Source organism: Schistocerca serialis, chromosome 9 (assembly GCF_023864345.2).
Source record: "Schistocerca serialis cubense isolate TAMUIC-IGC-003099 chromosome 9, iqSchSeri2.2, whole genome shotgun sequence".
NCBI lineage: Eukaryota > Metazoa > Arthropoda > Insecta > Orthoptera > Acrididae > Schistocerca > Schistocerca serialis.
This window is the reverse complement of record NC_064646.1, coordinates 139,708,994-139,732,674: the sequence shown is the minus strand read 5'-3', so window position 1 is coordinate 139,732,674 and position 23,681 is coordinate 139,708,994. Positions and strand designations below refer to the sequence as shown.

Below are 23,681 nucleotides of genomic sequence, written 5' to 3'. Positions count from 1 at the left end.
GGAGTCACCTATGCTTGTTTTTTTTCAGTCATTTGGGACTTCGTGCTGAGCGAGAGATTCGCGATGAATGCAAACTAAGCACGATTGTTTTCTAAAATTTAATCAGCCTATTTTTTGTATATTGAAATCCTAGTACAAAGGCCCAAATCATGTCAATACTAATTGCTGACTGTCAGAAAAAGAACGCTGAACACCATTTTGACATCTAAAGAGATGATCCTGAAATTCTGTATTCTTTTGCCTAAGTTATTTCATTTGTTTTTCTATAATTTCCGATAGTTGGCAAAAATATGAACAGTCCCATTTACAGGATAGTTATTGTTTTCTCTACTAGTAGTTTTGTTCGTTAGTTCGTAACGTATTTTAGCGTAAAATCTGCTGTACTTCTTTATCGTAAACCTATTTTTGTGTTCAAGTTTTCCTTCATTACGAACCCGTAAATCAAATCTCGAGAATGGAAGATGCAGATCTGAAACAGTATAAGCCTTATTCTTGCATTTTGGAGGAAGATTCAAAGTCCCTTTCATAGCCCGAATCAGCAAAATTCATAGAGCACACAGAAACATTAGCAACCGAAGATGATTCAGCAAGTGTACGAGAATATATCGATATTTTGCGTTTCATTGTTCTTAGGAAATTCATGAATCTTGATTCTTAACTTTATTTCCTTTTTCTACAGCTGTTAGTACATCTCGCGATCAGAAAGCAAATCATGATTTTTCACTGAAAACAAATAATATAATACAATAAAACAAATCATATAATACAGCATATATATATGACCTAGTAGATAGTGTCGGAAGTTCCATGCGGCTTTTCGCGCATGATGCTGTATCATACAGAGAAGTTGCAGCATTAGAAAATTGCAGTGAAATGCAGGAAGATCTGCAGCGGATAGGTACTTGGTGCAGGGAGTGGCAACTGACACTTAACATAGACAAATGTAATGTATTGCGAATACATAGAAAGAAGGAGCCTTTGTTGTATGATTATATGATAGCGGAACAAACACTGGTAGCAATTACTTCTGTAAAATATCTGGGAGTATGCGTAAGGAACGATTTGAAGTGGAATGATCATATACAATTAATTGTTGATAAGGTGGGTGCCAGGTTGAGATTCATTGGGAGAGTTCTTAGAAAATGTAGTCAATCAACAAAGGAGGTGGCTTACAAAACACTCGTTCGACCTATACTTGAGTATTGCTCATCAGTGTGGGATGCGTACCCGGTCGGGTTGACAGAGGAGATAGAGAAGATCCAAAGAAGAGCGGCGCGTTTCGTCACAGGGTTATTTGGTAAGCGTGATAGCGTTACGGAGATGTTTAGCAAACTCAAGTGGCAGACTCTGCAAGAGAGGCGCTCTGCATTGCGGTGTAGCTTGCTGTCCAGGTTTCGAGAGGGTGCGTTTCTGGATGAGGTATCGAATATATTGCTTCCCCCTACTTATACCTCCCGAGGAGATCACGAATGTAAAATTAGAGAGATTCGAGCGCGCACGGAGGCTTTCCGGCAGACGTTCTTCCCGCGAACCATATGCAACTGGAACAGGAAAGGGAGGTAATGACAGTGTCATGTAAAGTGCCCTCCGCCGCACACCGTTGGGTGGATTGCGGAGTATAAATGTAGATGTAGATAAGAACACACTCTCAGAACCACTCCTATATTGATAAATACAGTGAAACACCGCACATATTCGTCAGTCACTGAAAAGAGCTTACACTCGTGTAAACAACGCTGTATTCAGTCTAAAGCGCAGAGACCATACAACAGGTTAGGGCAGTGGCGGGCTGCTGAGCGTTGGAAGAGTCGGCTTTGACGCCAGCATCGCAGCTTTCTGCTGCGCACGCGCCCCGTCGCCCCTGCTATGTATTCTAGTAATTGTGGCCTTACCGTTAGGCTATCTGAGCACACCTTCAAGACTGACTCGATGTTTCATTAACTCTGAAGTTTGCATTTAAGATTTCCAAACTACGACCAGAAATTCTTCTGCAGGCTACGGGACAATAGCGCCATTAGTGGAATGGACTCTGTGGACTGCCGTGGCTTATGCTGCCACAAGGGATGCATATAAATGATATGAATGAAATATATTAAAGTGAAATGAATGGAAAACTTGAGTGACAATGAAAGGTTGAACCAGGTCTGGAGGAGTGCTCACACAGAATAACGATGAAGGTGACTGCCTCCAATAAGCACAAAACCTGCGTTCGAGATCCAGTGTGGCACAGATTTTAGGCACTGACTATAGCTTTATTACAAAGCAGGTTCGGCGTTTCTAATGACTTGCACTTATAACATTTCATACAGTGCATATTTGTTCTTTTCATGAAGTACGTAAAGATATTTCAGATTCTGCTACCATCACAGAATTTGCTGACCATTTAAAGAATTTAATGAAGCAATATGTTTCGAGGTACAAATTTGATCTTTAGGCTATAATGGCAATACCAAAGCATTTAACATAAATACACGTAGACGTTATTCTGCACAGACTTGGGATGTGCCTTCATCGTCCTGTGCAGAAAAAGAATGGCAACTTAATACGTTAGTTTGTTGGGCTGCTGTTCACATAATTTTTTTAAAAAACAATCACCAATACTGTTTATAAGAAATGCTTGTCTTTTTGTAGTGTGTTCAGTTATCTCCACTCTTATGGCTCCTTGGAAATTGTTAACCATTGTTCATGAATTAACAAAGAAAAATTAAAACATGACAACACAGACCGTTCTCCTTTACAGCAGAAACAAGATGGCGGTCAAAGCCAAGCTTTTCTCAGTTTAAACATTTATATGTCGATCCTGCTGTTCTCTGTCACTTGCAATGGTCTTCTGCACATATTGCTATCTTATCTCCCATGTTGGTCGACGAACTGTATTACAATACGATAGATTTCGAAAATTTGATATTAAAATGACAGTATTACGTTAAGATATCTCCTAGATATATTAATGTCGTGTTCATGGTATATAATCAAACTGAAGAAGCAACTTTGTCAGGTAGACTTAATAATTTACACAAAAACATCCACTTCACCACAGAACATCAGAAAAATTTTAAAAAACATAAATTTCAGACGTGGCAATGCCTAATACAAACCACACCGTGAACATTAATGTACACAGAAAACCAACAAACAAGTTGAATTCGGAGCCGTCTTATGCAGAGCACAGAAATTTCCAATTAGCGGCGCCGAATATGATACAAAAAAGAACACATAACTGTGGTTATCATAAACGTGAAATATATCCACTCTTACAACTCATAACAGGAACTAAGTTATACAAATTAACACAGCCACTATCCACAACAACATACAAAAAACCACGTATTTAAATATACCTTATTCAGGAGTCATTTCACACAAAATAGTTAAGCTGTTTAAAAATACATATATCAAGGTCGCTTTTCACAAGGAAAAAACTGGTGCATGATATCTCACCATCATCTGAGAAACTGACTAAATATTTCGTTGGCAAACAGATAGAACTCTTAAAACACGTTTTAAAGAATACATTGACTTTTTCAGACTTCATGAACTATAGCAAAGCCCATAGACGAAACAGGACACTGTTGCAGTATAGAGCGCTCTTAAGTACTACATACTTTAGAGAAAAGATGAGAAATAAACTTCTTGAAGGAAATTGTAATACTCATCTATGGTCACACGTGAAAAAATGAGATCCTAAATGAAATTACAAAGTTCAGAAACTCACATTCAACAGTTTCAATTCATTTCCGCTAAAGTAGAAAAAAACATAAAAATTAAGAATATTTATAAATGTATTCCAGAGATATATTTGTAATTCTTCATAATAACTCCTAGACTGTTATTTTCATACCAAATTGTCAACGTAATATAGTTCGTCGACCAACATCAGAGATAAGACAGCAAGATGTTTATACGACGTGCCTTTAATTGTACATACTTCAAGAGAGGTACTGTGGCTGCACTTCTTTCAAAGATATCCTTTGGCTTTCTCAAAAGCATAGATAGATGTCTCTGTTGTCAAAATATCGTCGTGATTTCTGCAGCCATTCCATCGGCTGAATTAAAGCAGAAGCTCTATATATATTCAGCTGCTTCCAACACTGCAAATTTGGAAACTATTACTGTCTTTTCTTTCTATGCCAGTGAGAAGCTGCCCACTTCATTCTCGTTAAGAGTCTCCCCCAATGCTAAATAAATGTGCCGGTTGTGTGAAGTATGTTCTAATTTATGCTAAAAATTACAGCTACTGCTGTATTTTCTTTCTTTGAAAGTGAGAACCTGTCAGCTGCTTACTAGTTTTTTGCATAGTGGTATGTATCACAGAAATTCTTAAGGAGCAGCTCCTCCACTGCTAAATAAATGTGCTGGTTGTGTGCAGTATGTTCTGATTTGTGCAGAAAATCACAATGCACTGTCAAGAAAGTAAACTCTTCCTTTGCTCTTGAAAGTTACTGAAACAACGACAAAAAGTACCATCAGGAATATGCCTGCACCAGTACCAGAATATATTTCGACTGCGTGTTTGCTTTGTTTGAAGACGTTTCTGTTTGGAAACGAAAACTGCCAAAATAACTAGCTCGCAAATTTTCTTTTATACTTTATAGGCGGTTGACAGTGTGACTAAGTCACCCGTTAATTCTTTCTCACAAGTGTCAGTCCGTTTTGTTTTTCGTGCTGACAATGAGTGGCAGTTTGTTTTTACGAGATATTCAACGTGTTTAGAATATTCACTCGCATTTCCGTTTTTCGTGCTTAATTTGTAAATTATTGAAATAACAAGACCCAGAAGCTCTCAGGAACGTGAAGGTGAACAATAAAACTTTTTTCAATGACAGCACATGAAGAAAAATTGTCGTATTTGAAATTGCACGTTTTCAACCCCAACATAGTAAGTTCCCATTATATCACTGTGATGGCTTACAACTTTGAACTTTTTTCTGTTTCATGCCTTCCGAAACCTTTACACGCCGGTAATGTATTATCTGACACTTAATATCAATAGACTGTACCTTTTCGAGAGATCCTCAGTGTGCTAGAGTATTGGGAGAAATCCAATATGCCCTCAGTCTGGTGCTTCAGTCAAAGTATATCTTTGAGAGGAGCACAGCAGTGATACAGCCGCAGTACCTCTCGTAACGTGTATGTAAATAAAGGCACGTGTTTAGAAGACATTGCAAGTAACTGACATCAGCATCGACTTATCGATAGTTAAATCGAAACAAGCATTATTTTGATCGCAATCCTGTTTCTGTTGCATAGGAGAGGTGTTTGTGATATCATGTTTGAAGTTTTCTTTGCAAGTTCGTGGACAATGGTCAACAAGATCCAAGGAGCCATCACAGTGGACGTAATCGAACACACTACGGGAAGACAGTCATTTCATAAAACAATGTGAGTGATTATTTTTTTAAAAAAATTATGTCAGCTGCAGACCAACGTATAAACATATTAGGTTATCCTTTTCTTTCTCCATAGGATGACCAAAGGTCATGTCACGACTATGCAGTACACGTTTGACATCTACGTGTACTTTAGTTAAATGTTTTTCTGTAGGCGCTGTAGCCTGAAGGTGAGGTTCATACCTCGAAAAGTATTGCTTTTTTATTTTGGTTCTTGTTTGTTTTTTCAATTCTCCAGAAAGTGGGCGGTCACATACAAATAGGTCTTCAGCCAGAGTTTACATATATCTAAAAGATGGTTAAATTATACAAAAAAATGACAATAATAGATGATTTTTTTAAAACGCATTGATGGACAATATGTACGATTTTTACAGAAGGACAGACGACAATAAACGACTTAAAAATACACAGGCGAAAAACATCGATGATTTCTAAAACTTGTTTGACGATTTCGTAATATAGCTAAAATGCATAGTCACTGATGGTAATGTGAATGATGCCTTGGTGTATGGTGACGCTGGTGAGACGTGAAAAAGATGATGTTCATTATGAGTATGACTAAGGGACCATGTAGATCCGCAGGTAGTGTCTAAAAGTCAGTAAAGTGGAGCAATGGGTAAGGACAAACTGGAAGCAAGGTGTAAGGCGGAGCGTTGTGACTACAGTTTATTGTTGGAGAGTGGAAGCTGGTTGAAATGCCATTGGGAGAGGCGCCTGGAAGGTGGGTACCTGGATTAGTGATTAGCAAGTGGAACATTGGGTGCCAGGATTAGATTTTGCGACTAATGCGTCGGAACCGAATGTGTTCTAGGAAGAGAAGAATGTGTAGAAAGTAAATGAGTTGGTACAGGATGCAAATTGGCGAAGGTATGGAAGTTCTCAAGCCGAGGTGGAGACCACATCTTTCCATGATTTCAAGGTTCTGTAGAATTTGGGGGAAGCAAGATCCTGGAAACGTTGACGTAGGTAAGAATGGCATGGATGATGGGTTATAGGTGACGATAATGGTAGAAGAATGTAGACTGCAGTATGACGTGTTAGTAGTTTTAGTAGTTTTAGTCGGTTTGAGGCTCTGTGTCAGACGGTAAGGAGGTGTGCATTGCATGTTAGTTTTCTGTCGAAGGGTAGTCCTAAATATATGGGACGATCAAGAAGTTTGCATTTGAGAGTATTGCTGCCACTTGTTTGTAACCCAGTAGGACTCGGATTGATGGTGTATGAGCACCTACACATAGGTAAGGGGTTAGTGTGGCCTTCGAATAAAAACTTTTTGATCGCCCTTATACTGTATTGTGTTAGTCAGAGGGATTGGTTGGTTTAGATCGAGAGATGGAAACATGGACGAGGGATCTGAAAGATGCAGTGAGGGGCTAGGTAGGCGGTATCGTCAGAAAATTGCAGGAGGTAAGTTGGGGATGGCGGATGGAGAATGTCTTTAGTTTACAGGATGTAAAAGAAGGGTGAAAATACGGAGCCTCGAGGCACATCTGTTCTCGTGAAATATGTGGGACCAAATGTTGTGACAAGACGGTAGTACAGGAAGGATACTATAAGATGGACACAGCTAACTGGGAGTGCGTAAGTTTGTAATTTTAAGAGCAGTCTCGAATGCTTTTTGTATATGAAAAGACACAAATATGGCTCATTTCCGTTTATTTAGTTGATGAAAAGGTACGTAAGGTAAAGAACTTGGATGTCGGTGGTATAGTTGGGACGAAAGCCACTTTGTGTGCTGGGAAGATTTCGGTGGACTGCAAGGAGCTAATAGATTTCAAAGATTTTGAAGAAAAGTGACATGAGTCTAACAGGTCGCTAGGATGAGGTACGTGGGGGAACAGTTTGCTTCATTAAATATTTTAGGTAGTCAACAAATTTTGTGAAACTTCCTGGCAGATTAAAACTGTGTGCAGGACCGATACTCGAACTCGGGACCTTTGCCTTTCGCGGGCAAGTGCTCTACCATCTGAGCTACCCAAGCACGACTCACAGCCCCTCCTTTCAGCTTTATTTCTGCCAGTACCTCGTCTCCTACCTTCCAGACTTTACAGAGGCTCTCCTGCGAACCAGGACACAGACCAGACCAGGAGAGCTACTGTAAAGTTTGGAAGGTGGGAAACGAGGTACTGGCAGAAGTAAAGCTGTAAGGAGGGGCCGTGAACCGTGCTTGGGTAGCTCAGATGCTAGAGCACTTGCGCGCGAAAGGCAAAGGTCCCGAGTTCGAGACTCTGTCGGGCACACAGTTTTAATCTGCCAGGAAGTTTCATATCAGCGTACACTGCGCTGCAGAGTGAAAATCTCATTCAACAAATTTTGTGACTCGCAGCGCTATCTGTAAAACGTTTTAATATTTTTGAAACAATCGCAATCGTTTAACAGTCAACACGGCTTTAAGTTGTTTGATTCATTTCACTTCACGGCATTTAATCATTAGAAAAATAATAAAATTCACAGTTACCAAAAATTCGGCCAGATTTCTCTAAGGCACCTCGTGCAAGATGATTTCCGCTGCAAAAGGAGTACCGGCCGGAGTGGCCGAGCGGTTCTAGGCGCTACAGTCTGGAACCGCGCGACCGCTACGGTCGTAGGTTAGAATCGTGCCTCGGGCATGGATGTGTGTGATGTCCTTAGGTTAGTTAGGTTTAAGTAGTTCCATGTTCTAGGGGACTGATGACCTCGGATGTTAAGTCGCATAGTGCTCGGAGCCATTTGAACCATTTTTGCAAAAGAAGTGTGCGTTGCACAGGTGGAGCTGCAGGTGCTGGTCCTGGACACGGCCCCAGAGGGCGCGCTGGTGCCGGCGACCTCCTTCTGCGTGGACGGCGTGCGCGTGGGCGGCAGGGTCCTGCACGTCGCCTTCGCCTGTGTCTGCGCGGGGGCGGCTCCCTGCGTGCGCAAGTGCTGCAAGGACTACCAGGCCTACGACCCCGATGGCGACGGCCGCTGCGTCCAAGTCTCGGACGAGGAGTGGGACAGGGACCCGGATATCGGCTTCTGGCGGCCCACGCTGCAGGTATGTACCGACCACTAGAGAGGGCGTGTGCAGTGGTCTAAAACTGCGCTGCACAGCAGAGTTAAAGGATCACTTTTTCATACATAATTCCAACCGATTGCGACGATTAAGTTTGAATTATACACCTATATGGATATGGTGTCTGTTCTTTCGGACATGTCCGTTCAAATCAAATGGGTCTGAGCACTATGGGACTCAACTGCTGTGGTCATAAGTCCCCTAGAACTTATAACTACTTAAACCTAACTAACCTAAGGACATCACACACAGCCATGCCCGAGGCAGGATTCGAAGCTGCGACCGTAGCGGTCGTGCGGTTCCAGACTGTAGCGCCTTTAACCGCTCGGCCACTCCGGCCGGCGACATGTCCGTAAGAACAGACACCATATCCATATAAATATATAGTTGTGGCAATACCGGCCATGACCCTCTTCTTCTGCGCTGTTTGCACACATCTTCCCCGAGCTGTTACGGGGCTTGGAAAGAATGTCTTCCACAAGTAATGAGTGTGTTGGCATGGGACACTACGCACGTAGTGTGTGGCTATACAACGTGAGAATGTGAGTCTCGCGCGAGGCGTGCGGGCGATAGTCCCTGCAGTCGCACTATCCTCAGTGCCCGCGGTGGCTCAGATGGATAGAGCGTCTGCCATGTAAGTAGGAGATCCCGGGTTCGAGTCACATTTTCACTGGTCCCCGTTGATATCAACGCCCGTGAGCAGCTGACAGTATTAATTTAATTCTAATTTCATTAAGTTTGAAGGTCGGTTATATACGCTTAGTCAATCAGTAAACTGTTCTCCCAACCAGCTTCAATAACAAGGGACAAAATCAGTTATCTTTAACGGTAATAGTAAGGGAAAGGATTAATTCGCCCCAACGCTTCACTTTGCATTTTGCATTTATTGTCACACACTTCAGTGTAAACCACTGAACAAGCAAGTGTAACAGTGAGAGAATATTTGCACTCGTAATATCTGCTACATAACTTAAGAATTACTTAATAAACAATAGGAATCTAAAATTATTCCTTTGTAACAAATATTTTATAATTCCAATCCCAAAGAAAGCGGGTGTTGACAGATGTGAAAATTACCAAACTACCAGTTTAATAAGTCACGGTTGCAAAATACTAACGCGAATTCTTTACAGACGAATTTAAAAACTGGTAGAAGACGACCTCGGGGAAGATCAGTTTCGATTCCGTAGAAATATTGGAACACGTGAGGCAATACTGACCCTACGACTTATCTTAGAAGCTAGACTAAGAATAGACAAACCTACGTTTCTAGCATTTGTAGACTTAGAGAAAGCTTTTGATAATGTTGACTGGAATACTCTTTCAAATTCTGAAGGTGGCAGAGGTAAAATACAGGGAGCGACAGGCTATTTACAATTTGTACAGAAACCAGATGGCAGTTATAAGAGTCGAGGGGCATGAAATGGAAGCAGCGGTTGGAAATGGAGTGAGACAGGATTGTAGCCTCTCCCCGATGTTATTTAATCTGTATAATGAGCAAGCAGTAAAGGAAACAAAAGAAAAATTCGGAGTAGGTATTAAAATTCATGGAGAAGAAATAAAAACTTTGAGGATCGCCGGTGACATTGTAATTCTGTCAGAGACAGCAAAGGACTTGGAAGAGCAGTTGAATGGGATGGACAGTGTCTTGAAAGGAGGGTATAAGATGAACATCAACAAAAGCAAAACGAGAATAATGGAATGTAATCGAATTAAGTCTGATGATGCTGAGGGAATTAGATTAGGAAATGAGACACTTAAAGTAGTAAAGGAGTTTTGCTATTTGGGGAGCAAAATAACTGATGATGGTCGAAGTAGAGGAGATATAAAATGCAGACTGGCAATGGCAAGGAAAGCGTTTCTGAAGAAGAAAAATTTGTTAACATGAAGTATAGATTTAAATGCCAGTAAGTCGTTTCTGAAAGTATTTGTATGGAGTGTAGCCATGTATGGAAGCGAAACGTGGACGATGAATAGTTTAGACAAGAAGAGAATAGAAGCTTTCGAAATGTGGTGCTACAGAAGAATGCTGAAGATTAGATGGGTAGATCACATAACTAATGAGGAGGTATTGAATAGAATTGGGGAGAAGAGGAGTTTGTGTGACTTGACAAGAAGAAGGAATCGGTTGGTAGGACATGTTCTGAGACATCGAGGGATCACCAATTTAGTATTGGAGGGCAGCGTGGAGGGTAAAAATCGTAGAGGGAGAACAAGAGATGAATACACTAAGCAGATTCAGAAGGAAGTAGGCTGCAGTACGCACTGGGAGATGAAGCAGCTTGCACAGGATAGAGTAGCATGGAGAGCTGCATCAAACCAGTTTCAGGACTGAAGATCACAACAACAAACATTTTTAAGACCATAAACAATAAAGATCAATGATTTATAAAGTCCCATAAACTTGAGCAAGGATCACCTTTTCAATCTCTGAATGAAGTCAATAAGTGACGTTAAATGTTACACCACTAAGAATCATAACCACAAATTAAAGAAGATTCATTAAAAGCAATTATCAATAGTAAATAGTTAAGTCACGTCTCAGCAAATGTATCAAAACAAAATCTTTTAGTTCTATAACAGTGTTGGATCGTGGAATACGCCGGATTACCGAAAGGCTAAATTTTACCAAACAGCAATTTCTCCAAACCTAGAACTATCTTAATAGTGTACAATACTTAGGTTATCCAGAACTACTCTAATTCGCCTTTCTTGGACATAACAGTGGAGTAGATAATTAACCTCTTATTTCATTCTCCTGGAACACTGAGCGGCAATAAACACTCGGTCAACTCTCACCCCAGCGTGGCTCGGGAAAGAGGATGGCTCCACCAGGAGGAAACGTTTACCCGAACTGGAAAGGGAACTCGTCCAAGCCACTAGGTTGGACGAAGACCAGTTGGCGATTTTTAGTCATTAACCAAAGCTTGCTGGTCAGCGGACGAAAATTATAGAGGCAAAGGTAGCTTTATTTGTGCTCATAAGAAATGATGACTTCTGCAAATGAGATTGCGGCAAAACTGCCGCCGTGGTATCAATACGGGAATTCAGGACTGAGGTGAGCAAGTCAGGAATGGTCTCTACCCAATGGGCCCAACATTTAAGACAGACCGAGCAACCGACATCAGTCGTGGCTAGGCGGATTACCAATTAGAAACTCTAGCACTTCCTTAAATATAATTAAATAGAGCACTTAAATGTCACGGGGACTAAACTCCTTCACACAAGAATATATACACAATAACAACGACTAAAGGTAAATATGTCTACGTACTAAAACACAACAGACATTGGCGAGTATTAACATAATCTCGCATTTTAGACCTCCATAAAATGGGCTCTATTTCTCCGCCAGACAGTGCAAGGTTATTTACCATTTTACAACGTGTTCATCCAAACAGTGACCTATGCCGTCCATGGGAAAACAACGGCTTGCAGAAGGTCCACAGCCAAAAATTTGTCTTCTTTTTTTTTTGTTTCTTTACGACGCGCGCCTTAAAACACCATGGCGTCAAATGCACGATCATGAAAGGGGGCAGTAACACACATGCAAGGCAATTTCCAATCTCAAACTCAAAGCAGAGGAACGTTGCCACACAGTTATCAATAGCTCCCACAACACCGGGAGATTGGCCCCGTCAGCAGACGACCGTTGCACTAACTAGATGAAAAATCTTACTTTCAGTGACGACACCACCTTGTGGAGGTTATTGGCAGCCGCAGACGGACTTCATAGCTTCCCCAGCCAAAGAATGGAAACCAAACGTTGTCCGCAGATTTACGGCCTCTTGTACGGCTTCTTATGTCCTCACGCCCCGGGTTTTTGGGCCCATCCCGACTTAGCATAGAGGGACCGAGCGTCCCGCTGCAGAACGGTCGTCCAGGGGCAAACACTCGTCTCAACTGCCTTGTCCGCCCTCCGCCAAAGCCTTCTAGATACAAGGCCTACGCACAGCGGCCATATTGGCACGTGGCATCACAAACTGTTGGCCATCTTATCTTCAGTCGGCAGTCCTGTTGACGTGTATGTTGTGTTGAAAGTGTGTGACACTTGAAAGTGATATATATTTCATACAGTATTCGCCTACAGTTCTTCGAAGTATGGGATACAAGTGCTGCGTTCCCTTTTGCCAGGGAAATTATATATCCCGAAAAGGCATGAAAGTGCACATGTTTCGATTTCCCAAATGTGTGAAGTTGAGAAATCGCTGTATTGCAGCTATTCCCAGACAGGAATTTATGTGTACGCATCATTCAAGGGTAAGTAAATAACAAAAAAATTGTAGCGTGTTATTTGTTTCCATTGTAACACAGTTGCCAATCGTTTTTAAAAGGAGTTTTGTATCATGTACCAGTATCATTTCTTTCTTAATTCTGGACCATTGCTGCGAGGTTAATACGAAGCTGGCTGTGAAATGTGTCTCATTTTTGCAACTATTGTCACACAGAATAGTTACATTAATTAGTGTGACTCGAAAATGTTTACTATTCCTTATCATTACTACCAGATTGTTGAGTTTCCAGTACTTTTATCTGGAAGATCTACAGAATGATTTTGTTCAGTTTTACATATACAGCTATTCGGAAATAATTTCAATTTGAGTAAACTACCTTAGAAAATTGCTTTAATGAATTCAGTGTTCGACAGATTAAGCAGTATAGAAAGCAGAATTTAGAGGTAAGTGCATTATGATTAAATTAATAGCACTCTGTGACACGAATTTCAATCAAGGATATAGGAGAAACAATCTTTTCATGTTTAAGGTTCTAAAGTTCTGGAGAACAGGGAAATAAAATATTTTTTCTGGTTTTTTGATTTATTAAACATTATGTCAGGAGGTGATCCATTTCGTCGAATGATTTGAGTTTCGTGTGAGGTCAGCAAATTTTGAAGTGGACAGGAAAATTTACGAAAATAACCAGGGCAACACGTTCTTAAATTCTGTAGGAGCTCCAGTTGCTTTATTTAAAACCGAAACCGATGCTTGTTGTTGCATATTGCCGATTTTTTACTGCAAGTAAGCGTAGCTCCTGACGTAAAAGACAGAATTTAAAATAACAGTTTGTATTCAAGCCTAGAAACCCGTATTTAAGGCAAATCGTCAAAATAATTTTGCATCTTGAACTAACATAGGGCAGTTTGTTCAGTTACTTTACCCAATGACATATAAATTTCCATACTTTCATTACAAGGACACGTAGGAGAGGAAAGCACGAGAATCCCTATGTGGTCTCAGCTCTAAAACTCGTAAAGTTCGTATAGATGCAGAGTGCTTAAGAGGAGCGTTCCGATACAGACCCGGCCATCAGTATGTGACGTCACAAGTGTGTGCGCAGGCCTGTAGTCTAGGTGGTGTTGCCTCCGCACAGCAGACAGCGCAACGCCCTCTAGTAAAGAGCGGAAACTCCAAACAGGAGTAAACCGAGGGAAAAACAGGGACAGTTGCAAACGACACGGTTCAGTCGGTTCTCTTTAATGTTGTAAACCGTGGCACAGTGTAAGGCCGTCCTCGGGCTCGTCGACACTCCAAACAGTAGGGTGTCGACAAATACGAAAATCGGCCCACAGCTCTGAAGTTCACGCGTCAAGTAAGATTGGCTCGGCTAATGACGTCACAATGGCGCAAACTTCACACAATTCTGCCGAACGCCACCGAGAACGTCTCACGCGATCGGATAGTCGTCACACCCCGTCTTACCCAGATTTCACCCATTCTTTTGACGCCTCTGCGAGAGAAGTTAGAACAGCGGCGCCCATTGTTGAAATCACGCGGTTCTGTTTTGAGTGGCCGAGGAAAACATTCCGGGCACACCGCCGTTCAGAATCGCCACGAAAAGGCCGCGGGTTATATGTCAATGAAACCACGCCTTTCCCTGGGGCGTTGGTTCACACACATTTCGCAACCGAAAACGACAGTTCAAAAAATGGTTCAAATGGCTCTGAGCACTATGGAACTTAACATCTGTGGTCATCAGTCCCCTAGAACTTAGAACTACTTAAATCCAACTAACCTAAGGACATCACACACATCCATGCCCGAGGCAGGATTCGAACCTGCGACCGTAGCGGTCACGCGATTCCAGACTGAAGCGCCTAGAACCGCACGGCCACACCGGCCGGCGACAACGATAGTTATCAGTGCGATGAACAACAGGAACCTGCGGCACTGTTGGCAGCCCTTCTCTTAAGGACGATGTGGTGCTTCATCCCCATCGAATGTCGTTGCACCAGTTTGGAGCGCAGCGCGACCGCAATTTTTGCTGTCCCGTAATAGGTTGGAACTACCAGGGACCGTCCAAAACCATTCGATGAAATTCGGACGTGATACGAAGCACCTAAGGGGGTTTATTCTTTTACGGTCCTCCTACTTTCTGTGCTCCTGTGATGTGATCACGGGGCAGTGCTACATTGCTCCCTCTAAGACCCCCCAGTTCGGCAAAGCCCTCGGTGGCAGCCGCCCACCTTTATTGAGAACTCGCTTAGCGCCCACTGCTTCGATCGCGTACACTGTATGGCCTGCAGAGATTTGTTTGTTTTCATTTAATCGAATTTTTATGTTTTTCACAAATTGCAACACCTTCTTAACTTTTTACGCTAATTAAGGTCATATAAGAATGTTCTTTTCCGAATGTACTTCTGACCAAAAAGCGATTCTGCTAGCTGGAGTCCAAAGTTTTTGTTAAACCTGCCTTTTGCGTTCTTGTGGAGATATTTCCGCAGTAATTTTCATCCTCTACCAAATATTTCCATATATCTAATCGAGAAATGAAATACCAATTTTCGTAACTTTAGCTTTAAATTTTTTTTACTGTAACGAAATATTTTCTTAAAAATTTTCATCTTCTATTGAACTCCCTTAGTGGTCGAATTTCCGGAAACACTGAAGCACGTATTCATTTTATTTCTAAGCGAGAAGTCAAACACAAATTGTCATAGATGTAGCCTTAAAATTCCTTTAGCAATTACTGAGTTTCAAAAGAAGTTTTCACCCACCAATTCACCCCCTTAGTAGCTGAATTTCCAAAAATCTTCAAACACATATTTGTATGTTCTGACTGAGAAACCAAATACCAGTTTTCATAGTTCTAGCTTCAAAATTCCTTTAATAACGACGTACGAGGCGTGTTTTTTTGAAGTAAGTACCGTTTTGAAATTAAAAAAGACGTGCTAAGATATCTCAATAATTTTATTTTTACATGAAAGCCTGTACCTTAATATACATTTCTACATAATTTCCGTCAATATTGAGGCACTTGTCATAACGTTGTACCAGTTTTTGAATATACTCCTCATAGAAGTCTGCCACCTGACTCGTTAACCACTGCATCACCACTGTTTTGACTTCGTCATCATCTTGAAGACGCTGACTGCCCAGGTGTTTCTTCAACTGCAGGAACAGATGGTAGTCACTGCGCGCAAGATCGGGGCTGTACGGAGGATGATCTAGAGTTTCCCATCGACAAGATGTGATGAGATCTTTTGTCTGATTCGCCACATGCGGACGGGCATTGTCTTGCAGCAAAACGATGCCCTTCCTCAATTTACATGGACTGTTGCTTTGTTTCTGGTGTGACGTAGGCCACCCATGTTTCATCGCCCGTAACAATTTGGCTTAAGAAATCATCACCGTCGTTGTGGTAACGCTCAAGGAAAGTCAATGCACTGTCTAAACGTCTGGTTTTGTGCACGTCCGTCAACATTTTCGGTACTCAATGTGCCCACAATTTTCGGTAATTCAAGTGCTCGGTCACAATACCATACAAAACACTACGAGAAACATGAGGAAAGTCATCCCGCAAGGGGAAAATCGTAAAGCGTCTGTTTTCTCTCACCTTATTGTTCACTTCCTGCGCCAAACTTTCATTAACGACCGAAGGACGCCCACTCCGTTGTTCATCATGCACATTTGTGCGGCCATCTTTAAATGCTCTCACCCACTTTCTTACCATTCCATCACATAATGTTTCCTCCGTAAACTGCACAGATCCCACGATGAATATCGATCGCTTTTAGGTCTTTAGCACTAAGAAATCTTATAACAGCCCGTACTTGACAGTCGGCGGGACTCACGATTATCGAAGGCATCTTAAACACTCAGTACACAACGTAAACAAGAAAGAGTCAGACTGTAATGGCGTCAGTGCGTAGATTAAGGTACAGGCTTTCATGTAAAAATAAAATTATTGAGATATCTTAGTACGTCTTTTTTTAATTTCAAAACGGTACTTACTTAAATACGCCTCGTATTTTCAAAAGGCCTTTCAACCGCTATATTACATACAATCCCTTCTTAAACGACGACTACAGTCCAATATCCACACGCTCTCCAGTCTTTACGTTCGAATCCTCAGTGGTTTATGCTTAGAGATGATGGGTCAGTCAGCTTGACCCCATTCCACTCCCTCAGGCGTTGAATTTCCAAAAACAGTGAACACTTATTTTTTCATCTCTAACCGAGAAGCTTTAAAAATGCTTTCGCAATGAACCCTCAGGGGTTAAATTTCCAAAAACATTGATACAAGTATCTTTTATTTCTAAAAGAGTAGCTAAATACAATTTTTTCCTATATTTAGCTTAAAAAATGATTGCGCAATGTAATATTTCCGTAACTATTTTCATCCCCCGTTCCTCTTCCTTAGGAGCTGAATATCCAAAAACAGTGAAACATCTTTTTTTTGTTTTTAACTGAAAAGCCAAATTTAAATTTTCTTAGATCTATTTTTGAAAATGCTTTCGTAATAAAAAAATTTCATAAAAAGTCTGTTGTTGTTGTTGTAGTCTTCAGTACTGAGACTGGTTTGATGCAGCTCTCCATACTACTCTATCCTGTGCAAGCTTCTTCATCTCCCAGTACCCACTGCAACCTACATCCTTCTGAATCTGTTTAGTGTATTCATCTCTTGGTCTCCCTCTACGATTTTAACCTCCACGCTGCCCTCCAATACTAAATTGGTGATCCCTTGATGCCTCAGAACATGTCCTACCAACCGATCCCTTCTTCTGGTCAAGTTGTGCCACAAACTTCTCTTCTCCCCAATCCTATTCAATACTTCCTCATTAGTTATGTGATCTACCCATCTAATCTGCAGCATTCTTCTGTAGCACCACATTTCGAAAGCTTCTATTCTCTTCTTGTCCAAACTATTTATCGTCCATGTTTCACTTCCATACATGGCTACACTCCATACAAATACTTTCAGAAATGACTTCCTGACACTTAAATCTATACTCGATGTTAACAAATTTCTCTTCTTCAGAAACGCTTTCCTTGCCATTGCCAGTCTACATTTCATATCCCCTCTACTTCGACCATCATCAGTTATTTCGCTCCCCAAATAGCAAAACTACTTTACTACTTTAAGTGTCTCATTTCCTAATCTAATTCCCTCAGCATCACCCGACTTAATTCGTCTACATTCCATTATCCTTGTTTTGCTTTTGTTGATGTTCATCTTATATCCTCCTTTCAAGACACTGTCCATTCCATTCAACTGCTCTTCCAAGTCCTTTGCTGTCTCTGACAGAATTACAATGTCATCGGCGAACCTCAAAGTTTTTATTTCTTCTCCATGGATTTTAATACCTACTCCGAATTTTTCTTTTGTTTCCTTTACTGCTTGCTCAATATACAGATTAAATAACATCGGGGAGAGGCTACAGCCCTGTCTCACTCCCTTCCCAACCACTGCTTCCCTTTCACGTCCCTCGACTCTTATAACTGCCATCTGGTATCTGTACAAATCGTAAATAGCCTTTCGCTCCCTGTATTTTACCCCTGCCACCTTTAGAATTTCAAAGAGAGTATTCCAGTCAACATTATCAAAAGCTTTCTCTAAGTCTACAAACGCTAGAAACGTAGTTTTGCCTTTCCTTAATCTTTCTTCTAAGATAAGTCGTAAGGTCAGTATTGCCTCAAGTGTTCCAGTATTTCTACGGAATCCAAACTGATCTTCCCCGAGGTCGGCTTCTACTAGCTTTTCCATTCGTCTGTAAAGAATTCGTGTTAGTATTTTGCAGTTGTGGCTTATTAAACTGATAGTTCGGTAATTTTCACATCTGTCAACACCTGCTGTCTTTGGGATTGGTATTATTATATTCTTCTTGAAATCTGAGGGTATTTCGCCTGTTTCATACATCTTGCTCACCAAATTGTAGAGTTTTGTCAGGACTGGCTCTCCCAAGGCCGTCAGTAGTTCCAATGGAATGTTGTCTACTCCGGGGGCCTTGTTTCGACTCAGGTCTTTCAGTGCTCTGTCAAACTCTTCACGCAGTATCGTATCTCCCATTTCATCTTCATCTACATCCTCTTCCATTTCCATAATATTGTCCTCAAGTACATCGCCCTTGTATAGACACTCTATATACTCCTTCCACCTTCGTGCTTTCCCTTCTTTGCTTAGAACTGGGTTTCCATCTGAGCTCATGATGTTCATACAAGTGGTTCTCTTATCACCAAAGGTCTCTTTAATTTTCCTGTAGGCCGTATCTATCTTACCCCTAGTGAGATAAGCCTCTACATCCTTACATTTGTCCTCTAGCCATCCCTGCTTAGCCATTTTGCACTTCCTGTTGATCTCATTTTTGAGACGTTTGTATTCCTTTTTGCCTGCTCCATTTACTGCATTTTTATATTTTCTCCTTTCATCAATTACACTCCTGGAAATGGAAAAAAGAACACATTGACACCGGTGTGTCAGACCCACCATACTTGCTCCGGACACTGCGAGAGGGCTGTACAAGCAATGATCACACGCACGGCACAGCGGACACACCAGGAACCGCGGTGTTGGCCGTCGAATGGCGCTAGCTGCGCAGCATTTGTGCACCGCCGCCGTCAGTGTCAGCCAGTTTGCCGTGGTATACGGAGCTCCATCGCAGTCTTTAACACTGGTAGCATGCCGCGACAGCGTGGACGTGAACCGTATGTGCAGTTGACGGACTTTGAGCGAGGGCGTATAGTGGCATGCGGGAGGCCGGGTGGACGTACCGCCGAATTGCTCAACATGTGGGGCGTGAGGTCTCCACAGTACATCGATGTTGTCGCCAGTGGTCGGCGGAAGGTGCACGTGCCCGTCGACCTGGGACCGGACCGCAGCGACGCACGGATGCACGCCCAGACCGTAGGATCCTACGCAGTGCCGTAGGGGACCGCACCGCCACTTCCCAGCAAATTAGGGACACTGTTGCTCCTGGGGTATTGGCGAGGACCATTCGCAACCGTCTCCATGAAGCTGGGCTACGGTCCCGCACACAGTTAGGCCGTCTTCCGCTCACGCCCCAACATCGTGCAGCCCGCCTCCAGTGGTGTCGCGACAGGCGTGAATGGAGGGACGAATGGAGACGTGTCGTCTTCAGCGATGAGAGTCGCTTCTGCCTTGGTGCCAATGATGGTCGTATGCGTGTTTGGCGCCGTGCAGGTGAGCGCCACAATCAGGACTGCATACGACCGAGGCACACAGGGCCAACACCCGGCGTCATGGTGTGGGGAGCGATCTCCTACACTGGCCGTACACCACTGGTGATCGTCGAGGGGACACTGAATAGTGCACGGTACATCCAAACCGTCATCGAACCCATCGTTCTACCATTCCTAGACCGGCAAGGGAACTTGCTATTCCAACAGGACAATGCACGTCCGCATGTATCCCGTGCCACCCAACGTGCTCTAGAAGGTGTTAGTCAACTACCCTGGCCATCAAGATCTCCGGATCTGTCCCCCATTGAGCATGTTTGGGACTGGATGAAGGGTCGTCTCACGCGGTCTGCACGTCCAGCACGAACGCTGGTCCAACTGAGGCGCCAGGTGGAAATGGCATGGCAAGCCGTTCCACAGGACTACATCCAGCATCTCTACGATCGTCTCCATGGGAGAATAGCAGCCTGCATTGCTGCGAAAGGTGGATATACACTGTACTAGTGCCGACATTGTGCATGCTCTGTTGCCTGTGTCTATGTGCCTGTGGTTCTGTCAGTGTGATCATGTGATGTATCTGACCCCAGGAATGTGTCAATAAAGTTTCCCCTTCCTGGGACAATGAATTCACGGTGTTCTTATTTCAATTTCCAGGAGTGTAAACCCAATATTTCTTCTGTTACCCAAGGATTTCTACTAGCCCTCGTCTTTTTACCTACTTGATCCTCTGCTGCCTTCACTATTTCATCCCTCAAAGCTACCCATTCTTCTTCTACTGTATTTCTTTCCTCCATTCTTGTCAATTGTTCCCTTATGCTCTCCCTGAAACTCTGTACAACCTCTGGTTCTTTCAGTTTATCCAGGTCCCATCTGCTTAAATTCCCACCTTTTCGCAGTTTCTTCAGTTTTAATCTACAGGTCATAACCAACAGATAGTGGTCAGAGTCCGCATCTGCCCCTGGAAATGTCTTACAATTTAAAACCTGGTTCCTAATTCTCTGTCTTACCATTATATAATCTATCTGATACCTTTTAGTATCTCCAGAGTTCTTTCATGTATACAACCTTCTTTCATGATTCTTAAACCAAGTGTTAGCTATGATTAAGTTGTCTTCTGTGCAAAATTCTACCTGACGGCTTCCTCTTTCATTTCTTAGTCCCAATCCATATTCACCTACTACGTTTCTTTCTCTCCCTTTTCCTACTACCGAATTCCAGTCACCCATGACTATTAAATTTTCGTCACCCTTCACTATCTGAATAATTTCTTTTATTTCGTTATACATTTCTTCAATTTCTTCTTCATCTGCAGAGCTAGTTGGCATATAAACTTGTACTACTGTAGTAGGTGTGGGCTTCGTATCTATCTTGGCCACAATAATGCGTTCACTATGCTGTTTGTAGTAGCTTACCCGCATTCCTATTTTCCTATTCATTATTAAACCTACTCCTGCATTACCCCTATTTTATTTTGTGTTTATAACCCTGTAGTCACCTGACCAGAAGTCTTGTTCCTCCTGCCACCGAACTTCACTAATTCCCACTATATCTAACTCTAACCTATCCATTTCCCTTTTTAAATTTTCTAACCTACCTGCCCGATTAAGTGATCTGACATTCCACGCTCCGATCTGTAGAACGCCAGTTTTCTTTCTCCTGACAACGACGTCCTCTTGAGTAGTCCTCGCCCGGAGATCCGAATGGGGGACTATTTTACCTCCGGAATATTTTTCCCAAGAGGACGCCATCATCATTTAACCATACAGTAAAGCTGCATGCCCTCGGGAAAAATTACGGCTGTAGTTTCCCCTTGCTTTCAGCCGTTCGCAGTACCAGCACAGCAAGGCCGTTTTGGTTATTGTTACAAGGCCAGATCTGTCAATCATCCAGACTGTTGCCCTTGCAACTACTGAAAAGGCTGCTGCCCCTTTTCAGGAACCACGCATTTGTCTGGCCTCTCAACAGATACCCCTCCGTTGTGGTTGCACCTACGGTACGATTATCTGTATCACTGAGGCACGCAAGCCTCCCCACCCACGGCAAGGTCCATGGTTCATGGGGGGAGGCTATCCTGATTAAATTGAGCTTAACTTAAATTCCATAAGGCAGTGAAGCAATTTCGAAGTCTCGGTGCGACGAAAATTGTCAGTCGATCTCCTGAAAACATTTGTAATAATTATTGACTTTCGGTGATCACATGGGGAAGACCGGAGATCTGCTGGTAAGACCGTGCTAGCCTATTTATTTGAAGTAATAAACTGGATATCTTGAGCATACAAAATGGCTGGTTCGTCCAGTGTAAATCAGACGTTCCCCACTGATCCCGTGCAACACAGCGTAGCAAGCAGACACTGTCAATAATAATCAGTTAAATAATACGCGAACACACTTACTTTTGATTAGTTCATGTATTAAATTCCTTCTCATACAGAATCTCATCAAGATGGCGACTAGCTCAACAATACATACATACACATCTTCGTTCTTTCACGGCTAATCGGCAAGCACTCCTTCAGTCTTTTTATAATAGAAAACATAGATAGCAAAGAAGCTATTCCATGGAGTAAATGGACGCTCCAAGGAATAATGGGGCTTGAAACTACTTTGCATTGATAATCATCGTATATTAAAGTTTAGGAATCGGTAAGATAAGAAGAGATATTTCGAGATATGTACTGAGTTATATAATATATGAAATTTCTGCAAATATCGCGGAGAGACCGCTGCAAGAGACATTACACCGCCCCTCGCAGGGAGCAAAGTTGATATGTATCCACTTTGCGAGCTAACTATTGGCTTAGCTAACTCGTTAGAATTTGTGGAACATACGTCCCTATAAATTTTAAGAAGTTAGTAAGATTTTTTGGTTACAAGAACTGAAGGAGATTTGGTGTAGGTAACACCGATCTTCGTTACCTAGGTACCTAGTTGTTGCTTTCACGTGTACTGGGGCATACCCGCATCCCACGTACACAACCAGGGAAGATGGACTTATATAGATGTTAATCAGGTCTACCTATTCAGGAACTGGCCTTCACAGGGAAACCCCGGAAAATCTGGAGGCTTAGACCCCAACTAGGTATCACAGATGATAGGAAAGACAGAATAATTTAGAAATTTGAGAGATATTCTAGAATTCATAGGAAAGATAAAATCTGCCTCATAGCAAAAAAAAATCTTTACACATGCAAATTTTTGCAGTCTTCTGAAAAATTTTCTTCATCAATGTCTTGCAGACCTGCGGTGTAACTGATGGAACAGGAACATGGGACACGGTACGGAGGACAGGCGTCGCATTGGCGTACCGGACAGGAGACGTAACGGATTTGAGAGACCAGAAGAAACCTCAGGAACAGGTACTCAGGATTGTGGCACGAAACAATCGAAATTCGTCTAAGGAATGGTCAACTATTAAAGATTCCTGGAAGAGAAGGGATAGTCGAATTTCTCCAGATTCATTTTGAACTCAAATATGGACCTGATCCATCCAATCTTCCATCTGAAGAATGGGAATATCCATTCGTCTTATACTTTCCACACCTAGGTGTCTTAATCGATACTCTAGTTGGACAATATCACAACTCCAGATCCGAAAACAATTTTGAAAACATGGATAATTTCATCTATCTTCTTGAGTAAGCCGAAAATGTTCTAATCCTGATTTTAATTTTTTTTCTTTTTTTTTTTGTTTAGTTGGCTTTTCCAGGTGGAAGTAGATCTGAATCTTTCCTAATTTGGTTTCAAGTACGCATGTGGATAGCATGTCAGAATATTAAAAACTTTATTATTTGAGAGAATTAAAAAAAAATTATATCTTATTCAGACATGATTACAATGAAATTTTGC

General features: G+C 42.1%; 1 protein-coding gene across 1 annotated transcript in view; it reads left to right on the top strand.

Moving 5' to 3' along the window:
- The window catches only part of LOC126419422 (uncharacterized), a 308,724-nt gene that overhangs the window by 102,455 nt on the left and 182,588 nt on the right, over positions 1–23,681 (top strand). The window contains exon 4 of the mRNA XM_050086609.1: positions 8,137–8,403. Within this exon, the coding sequence (XP_049942566.1) occupies positions 8,137–8,403 (267 nt within the window). The remainder of the gene's footprint in view (positions 1–8,136; positions 8,404–23,681) is intronic.